Source organism: Lolium rigidum, chromosome 6, assembly GCF_022539505.1.
Source record: "Lolium rigidum isolate FL_2022 chromosome 6, APGP_CSIRO_Lrig_0.1, whole genome shotgun sequence".
Taxonomy (NCBI): Eukaryota; Viridiplantae; Streptophyta; class Magnoliopsida; order Poales; family Poaceae; genus Lolium; species Lolium rigidum.
Window position 1 is genome coordinate 211,232,154 of NC_061513.1, and position 8,764 is coordinate 211,240,917.

The window sequence follows — 8,764 nt, forward strand, 5'->3', positions numbered from 1 at the left end:
TTGCTGTTGATAATGATTGATAGATTGGTGAACCTTTTCGCCAAATAAAAATTATATACTAAAATAAAGTTGAGCTCCGTCCTGGTTTGAAGAGGACTATTAGGCCTGGTCCAGATAGACAGACGAGGAGCAGAACCGGAAAAACGAACGTTGTATGCAATTGGGCTTACCATTCGTTGAAGTCTCACTAGCTTAGGCCCAACCTGAGGCAAGTTTTTCTCAAACAAACAAACAAAAAACCTGAGGCAAGTACCCGGTGGCGAGGTCGTCGGTCCTCCTCTCTGGTCGCGCAGTCCTCTTTGCTCTCTTCTTCCTCCTGCGCCGTTGGTGGTAGGTAGCTATTACTCATTTGCAGAGTTCGATCCATGGAACAGAGCAATATGGCAGGAGTGAAGCTTGGCACCCTGGGTTTGGAGGTAAGGAACCAATTTCAAACCCTTTGATCTCCTTGATCTGTTCGCAAATCTGAGGGGGAAAGATCAAGTGAAATTGCAAATGACCAGTTGTATATGTGCGATTTGGGTGGTAGGTGTCCAAGATCGGGTTCGGGTGTATGGGCCTCACCGGCGTGTACAATGCTCCGGTACCGGAGGATGCTGGCGTCGCCGTCATCAGGCGCGCCTTCGAAGCCGGCGTCACCTTCTTCGACACCGCCGATGTCTATGGGCCTCATACCAACGAGGTCCTGCTTGGAAAGGTCAGAATCTTCTCTGATGCTGAGTTTGTGTCCCATTTAGTTGGGGGTGGCGAAATTGTTTTGTTCAACTGGAAAAGTGAGAATCTGTAGGTACACATTGCATTCCTGTACATTTATATGGGTCATAGGTGGGATTTGATTGAAGATTATCAATTACAGAAAAAATAATCGCATTTCTGTAAAAACAAAATCGAGAACCCTGGAAGGTGTTTAGATATATAGAAGAAAGGGCGAAGAAGCTCAAGACCACACCGCTGCTCCCCGAGTCTACTCTCCTACCTGCCACCGGCTCCGGGAAGCTATGTCAATATGATGAAGATGAATCATGATGTTGTTCCACTTTTTTCCTTTCCAGTATGTTCTCAATTTCATCTTCCAATGGAAAAAAAAGTAGATATGCCAGAAATTTCCAATATACTCTGTAGACGCCGAGTTAGGTGGAATTATAGAAACTAGCTAGTTGCTATATTTTTTACTTACCATCCTATATTTTGTTTATTGGTGGATGCTTATCGTCATTTTCCTCCTAATTGTTAGTTTATTTAATTATTAATTTGTTATTCTATCTTTGAGATTCTGAGTACCATGGTAATTATTCAAATAATTTAAAATCATGTAGGTTAAGTAGTAGTTTGGTTCCTGGTCATAATTGCCAAGTTCAACAGTATGTGGCTATCTGTATCATAATTCCATGGGCATTGGTACTCCCTTAGTCTACCTAGCTCTGGTGCCCTGCTTGTTACAGCTGTTGGCAATGGTGAACTAAACATTGCCACCATTCTCAGCTTCATGTCGAGTACTTAGATTGCATGTTTCTGATGTCCTAGTGCCACATTGAGGTTCTCTTTATTCTGACTTCTGGGTGTACCAGTAGCATTGTAAAATTTGTACTCAAAATGTGAGTACTAACATTTCGTACTCGTCCCCAACATTAGTTTCCCTAACATAGTGGTATGGTCATTGCCTCATTGGTCTAGAGAATATTTTTATAATTTGAACCCACCATAGTCAAGGTGTTAGATTTGCTTGGTCGAAATGTTATATCTAGATTTATTATTTATATCATTATAGTGGGGCCCAGCCACAATCTATATCTCATCCAATTAATAATGAAATTTATTAATGTATTGTGGCCCACCCACGATCTATTTTTTTATAGTTAATATTAATGTCAAACGTGGAAGTTTGTAACATGCCTTGGATATAATTTGTTTTTTAATGTTTTGGGACCTATTTGATTGAGTTGATATACCGCTATATAGTAATGTACACCGATACAGTGTGATTCGCCCGAAGTTTATTTACTTTTCCAGTTTATATTGACATTTAAAGTCTTGGGTGCGAAAATCGCAGTTTATTTTTGACGGTCTAAATAATAAATAGTTACAATTTCATCCTTCTAATACTCTAACAGTTAGATAACGGTCATTTAACATAGTAGTAGCTCAAACTCATGGATGATTGCACCATGTAGGAAGTGTGTCTGGTTGGGATATTGGTTCACTACAGCACTTTTTTGTGGTGCCTATCTTTTTCCCTGCAGTTCAAATCAGCCTCTATGCATAAAAGCAAAGGAAAGACTGCCTAGAAATTCCCTTCCTCTGCTGCGGTGCTAGGAAAATAGGTTCATATGACATATTTTACTTGGTAATATAACTACAATAGGCATATATGAGATCTGCTTGTCCTGATAGCCTGGTCAATCGATATTGCCAAGCACACATATATGATGCACTAGTCACAATTATGTATTGATGAATTGCTTGCTCCCATGACCACCAAACGCACATGAGAGCTTGTTGACCAGGACCACTCGCAGGGTATACTTTTTTAGCACCAAGTTGCTGGCTCTCTGTCATCTGTGTATTTTCATACAATACTGTGTAGGTTAACAAACTCTATAAAAGTACATTAAAATGTTAAAGTTGAAGGTCAAAGTGCTTATAGGAGACTCAAAATATTAAGTTTCATCTATTCTGGAATTAGATAGTTGATATTATTTGTTGCTCCCAAAATTTACACAATGTATATTTGTATTATTAATGTTGGGTTAATACATTACCCTATGGCCTGGATATTTTGTGGTTTTAGCAATGTGCAGTTAATTTCTTATATAAAATTGGTCAGCACTAGTGCTTAGTAGGCATATGATTTTGTGCGATCTGGTACAATGCTGCCCGGATTGGATTCTTCTCCAGATGAACTTTAACTGCCATAGTTAATCGTTAGTAGAATGCGCAAACTTCCAATTAACGACTCCATATTGGGTTTGGGCTTGGTTGTGTTCGGTCATATCATGAAATAGAGTTTTATGAAAGTCTAACCATTTAAATATGCAAAATCTAGATTGAGAAATCTCTTCCGTTCCTTTTCTACCTATATTAGGATTGGGCTTGTTTGTAAGCTACGACGAATCATTACTTTAAGTAAGAACGCATTAATGAATTATATAAATTCTATTTTTTTCTTACTAACTTGACGATTTATGTGGAGCAAATGTCTTGAGCAGGCACTAAGGCAGTTGCCTCGTGAGAAGGTTCAAGTGGCCACCAAGTGCGGTATTGCAGGATTTGACGCTAGTGGCATGTGTGTCAAGGGCAGTCCAGAATATGTGCGTGACTGCTGCGAAGCAAGCCTTAAGCGCCTTGCCGTCAACTACATTGATCTATACTTCCTGCATCGCATTGACCAGTTAGTGCCCATAGAGGAAACTGTGTGTATCACTTGATCCTGGAATTTTTTTAAAAAAATTCATTAACTGCGTCTGACTTTAAAATCGGGTGAGTGTAGATGGGTGAACTGAAGAAGTTGGTTGAAGAAGGGAAAGTTAAATATGTTGGCTTGTCTGAGGCTAGTGCAGATACCATTAGGCGGGCACATGCAGTTCATCCAGTCACTGCGGTGCAGTTCGAGTGGTCGTTGTGGACGAGGGATATAGAGGAAGATATTATCCCACTGTGCAGGTTTATCCAGTTCAATCCCTATACCCTTGTTACAGCAGTATTTTTCTACCTTATTTCCAGAAAAAATCACTATACATTTTCCTGTCAAAGGTGTACTTGGAGCTTTGATTAGGTTTGTTGGGTCTTAAGAAATGCACACACATGATGCATGATTAATATCTCGTTCAACACTAAGATCACTTACAGCAACATACAAAATAAACTTCCAAAAATGTTCGGGCGAACAATATTTTTTATGTTTTGGTTAAGCATCCACACAGCTGTTCTTAGATGAATTGCTGGTTGATAACTGCCAATGTGGATATGCTACTAACTTTTAAAGTTTACCTGTAAAAAACAAAGGAGTTAACTGTTATGTCATACATGGTTGATTACAGGAAAATTACTCCATCTGGGTACATCATCAAACTCCAGTTTGCACATGGTGTGATGTTGTCTCTATAATAGTTTATTCTGCATGTTGAACTCATAACTATGAAGTTGGAAGAGAGAATATTTTTTAAAGTAATTCATTTCAGGGATATGTTTTTGCTTCATTTGGGAGTTATTGAGAACTGGGCAATAGCACAGTGGTAGGTTCGCACTGGCCATCCCTGCTTGACCACGGTTCATATCCTGTCAGGAGCAAAATTCGGGTATCTTGCCCTCATTGCCCCTCCCGTGCACTTGCAGGGCTCATATTTTGGGGTGTTGGAATTTATTAGATATGTTGACATAGAGGTCTTCCTTACTCTTCTTGCAATTCCCATTTAAGCTAGCACGTCATTATACATTTGATTCATGGCATCTTTAGGCATTCTCTCTATCATGTGAAGTATTTGCATTCAGGGAGCTTGGCATTGGAATTGTTCCATACAGCCCACTTGGCCGTGGCTTCTTTGCTGGCAGGGCAGCTGTAGAGAGCATACCATCAGAAAGTTTATTGGTAAAAAAAAGTTGTACTCGTATAATCTTCTTTCACACAGAAATGTGACATCATTTGTGTGACCATTCCATCTGCCCTTGCAGTCCAAACATCCTAGGTATACTGGAGAAAACTTGGAGAAGAATAAAGTTCTGTATACACGACTTGAGATTCTGTCCACCAAGTATGGTTGCTCAGCTGCTCAACTTGCTCTTGCTTGGGTTCTTCATCAAGGGGAAGATGTCGTCCCAATCCCTGGTAGGTTCTTTAACATTATTGATCAGTAGTCTTTCCTCTCAAATGCTCCGTATTATCAAGCTTAATATGATCTTGTACCCTTCCTATAAGAACATGGTTGTGTACCTCTGAATTGTAATTTCTAGTGTATATCTGAACCTTTCAAGCATGCAAAACATTTCTAACAATGAACCAACTGGAACACTTCTCTGAAATTGAACAACAGCACATTTCTACATAGAAGTATTTGCGGCAAAGCTGGTTTGTTGTCCTTTGCCTGTTTTTTGCACTAATTGCAGCAATCGGAGCTTAAACTACGATGCATCCTAATAGGTTTTACCTGTTCGCTAGACAGCGCAAGATATTGCATTAGCTGAATATGCAGTACAGCAGTAGTGCATAGTTCCATTTTTGTCTTGGAAGCTGATGACATCTGACTACAATGCTGAAAATGCAGAAGCATGATCATCTATTAGGAGCTAATTTCTTTTGTCATCTAAATGATGCATCTATTAGGTAGAACCAATCTAAGGCTAGCATCAACAGTATCACACACTAAAAGAGTGAGTCAACTTGAGGAATGTCATGCACAGTTAGCCAGTTTGGCCTTGCCTGTTGGCTGTCAAAATTACAGTGTCAGATACATGTCATTTGTCAGCAGGTTGAGATTGTCAATTTCAAAAAGCCTGCTCATCTAGGCAATTCGGATTTAGCATCTTGACCTCCAATTTTTTTTAAATCCCCTTACTTATATTTGTATGTTCAATATGAACTTTGTAGTTGTTCTTTTGGTTGCTCACACACCAAAAGATATATCTACCCACCCCTTCACATCCTTTTTACTCAAAAAAAAACAGTTTCCTCACTTATATGGAGGTAGTATGTCTACCCACCCTTCACGTCCATTTTACTCAAAAAGTTGTTTCTTCACTAATATGGAGGCTGCACTGCAATGGTTTCATTACGGCAGACTTAGCAGCTGTAGCCCACTTGAGTAAGTGGTGTGACTCGACGATCAGATTCCATGAAGCACACTTTTATTTAAGAATATGTTCTTCCTACCCACCGACGGATTTCCTTTTAGAATTTTGTTCATTCTGGTAAATTAAGGTGGCAAAAATCACCACAATTCTCTCTAGCTGTAACTATGAATTGCTTTAAGCACATGGTTTCTCTAGTGGATAGCCTAGTTAATCTTGATGTCTACTTACTTTAAATACCTGTGTTCTCCATGTATGAAAGACTCTACAATTGCTCGTACATAAAAAACATGCCATCTATGCCATGTCTGTTTATACACAAGTGTGTTACTGCTCTTTGAATATAGGAACAACAAAAGTGAAGAACCTTGATGATAACATTGGAGCTGTAAATGTAAAGCTGAGCAAGCAAGACCTGGAAGAAATCTCAGCTGCTTTCCCTGCTGGCGAAGTGGCTGGGTCCAGGCTTATGGGGATCCTGGAGCCTTATTCTTGGAGGGTTGCAAACACTCCACATCCAAAGTAGCAGTTTTACAACTTCAGATGCAAATTCAAGATCATATCACCATGTTGTGATGTATTTGTATTCACCCCTGCTTGTTACTTAGTTCATTCAAGGGGGAACTGGAAAGAAACAAGGTTGTCCATACTCTGACAAAACACTGTACCTTGCCAATGGTTTACATGATAAAAATTTGTGTCAACTCAATTTAAGCTCGTTCTGTTGCACATTTCTTTCAATGCGGTTTGAAGAGTGAAATCATGCTTAATGGGTACCATTCATACCAACGTAGTATTTTCCTAGATGACTGAGTGAAATAACTAACACAGTCCAGATACAACTCCCTTTAGTTTTTTTGGCTGGGAAAAGAGAATTTTACTAAATAGATATAGGGATACAATCTATGGCAATGGCTTCAGCAACTTCCTGGGGAAGTTCCTTAGTCATAGTTCAGTTCTACCAAGAACCCTTAGCTTGGCTAGTTCGTGGCTAAAAACATTAACATCTGGGCTAACCTTAGCTATTCTAGTTTCTCTTCCCTTAATGATTCGCGGGTTACATTGACTTCAAATGCATACACTAAACTGTTCGGGGTATTATCTTTGATCAAGTCAACAGCTTCTGCACAGTCCGTCTCAAGGGTGACGTTCAGGTTTATCCAATGCAAGGCCAGGCGCAACCCTCCTTTGATGGCCATGATTTATGCATCCGTATCGTCCCTGCACTGTTGCAGCGCACGGCATGCTATGAAGATGCCAGTGCCTGCTCCATCTCTTGCAAAGGCCCCGTCGACATTGAGTTAGACCTTTCCTTGGCCCGGTGGCGCCCATTTCCACCGTAACTTCTGTTTGTCATCGTCAGCTACAGTAGGGCGCTTAAACCCCTGGACAGTGTCAACCAGGTCCACCATCTTCCCCTTCATGGTGTCTCATCAGGGAATTGTTTGATCATCATTAGCGAATTACCATTAACCGGTGTGAGCCCTAAAAGGAATGGCACGGGCTTGTCATGTGTCATCTCGTTATGTGTATGCCATATCCGACATATCGTCATCAGCGTTGGCACGCTCGTTGCTCGTCAGGCATCAAAACTAGCAGCTGCAGAAGCCATTTCGTCCCTGTATTCATCAGGAGCTCATCTCCGGGGGTGCGGCCAGACTTCACGAGAGCAGAAAATGTACTATGCACGGGACCTCCCGTGCACCATATCACCAGCTTTCAATGTTTCATTGCATATCAATCCAAATTACTTTTCTGAAACACAATGAAACTTAATGATACACCACATCACAAATCGTAAAGCACGAAACTAAAGTGAAATCAACAGATGAAACGGGCATGGGAGATCCTGTGAACGGTAGAAAGACATCTCTGCAGACTTCAGTCATCGCCTGCCACTACCACATGTGGCGTGCCTGAGTCCTCTTCCTCTAGACCGCAAACATGGCACAGGCTGGAGGTTGCCATGCCTCTCCTCCCCATGTCGCTTGTGTCGATATTGCATTGCGGTGAATCTTCCAAGTGACCACTTTTTTTCGAGGGAATGCAAATTGTGTGCCATATTTTTATCTATCTTATTATATAGTGTACCAATTTTGAAATTTAAATCCTAAGACTGAAAACTAACATCAACCACCCTCGAGTGGTGGCGGCGGCTTCTTCTCCAGTAAAGTGTTCCTGGCTTCAACCCCACCTCTTGATAGTGCGGCTATCTATCCTATAACCCGGTCTCCCAATAATCGCGTTCAGACCGGTAAAAGGAAAACCTAGCAAGACCATACTTTTTGCCTTGTGCATCCCGCTTGATCTTGATGTCAACGCCTTCAAGCTCCATTCATGCCGGAATGCCTCACTAGATCATTGTTGGTTCGTAAAAACTCATGATTTCTCCCCCATACACCACTATGGGAAAGGTTACTTGAAGCACATCTTCACACGTCCGTTATCGCCGAATGAACGACAAGCTTCAAACATAAGTTCTCGAGATACCTAACCCACATCGACAACACAAACACACATATATGATGGATTAGCTCATCAAGCATAATTGACAAAGCTTACCCAACCACAAGATCACATGATCCAAAGTGGTATGATCTTTATGCTTCATGTGTTGACCAACTTGAATTTAAACTTCACTATTAGTCTTCGTCAACTTTGTTCTTCTCATGTTCTATCATAATATCTTGAGTAACATAAAGAACTCTTCATTTCATTGCATGCTTTAAACCTTAGTCAACCATAACTCAACTCATGAGAATATCATGACATCGGCTTAGAGCCATATCTAGATTTCTTCTCTTGAATAACAAACTCCTAAGATCACGATGTCAATATCCAAGGTATGTCTTTATCTTCATGGCATCCATATTTCAATCCAACACATGGACTATAAGAAATAACTAGGGAGTATTCCTACATATAAAGTCAAAGAAAACATTAGTACATAAGGATTGCCATTAATTACCAAAACACACTTAAG

The 8,764-nt window shown here is 40.4% G+C and overlaps 1 protein-coding gene across 2 annotated transcripts; it reads left to right on the forward strand.

Moving 5' to 3' along the window:
* Window positions 1–285: 285 nt before the first annotated feature.
* Window positions 286–6,522, forward strand: LOC124668607 (perakine reductase-like). 2 transcript variants are annotated; one of them, XM_047205719.1, is made up of 7 exons: window positions 286–416; window positions 530–697; window positions 3,207–3,410; window positions 3,488–3,660; window positions 4,489–4,585; window positions 4,669–4,822; window positions 6,129–6,522. In XM_047205719.1, the coding sequence occupies exons 1-7, from the start codon at window positions 366–368 to the stop codon at window positions 6,305–6,307; spliced, it is 1,026 nt and encodes a 341-aa protein (XP_047061675.1). In that variant the 5' UTR covers window positions 286–365; the 3' UTR covers window positions 6,308–6,522. The 2 variants fall into 2 exon arrangements, with proteins under 2 accessions (XP_047061675.1, XP_047061676.1); XM_047205720.1 differs by having other exon boundaries at window positions 3,207–3,308.
* The last annotated feature ends 2,242 nt before the right edge of the window (window positions 6,523–8,764 follow it).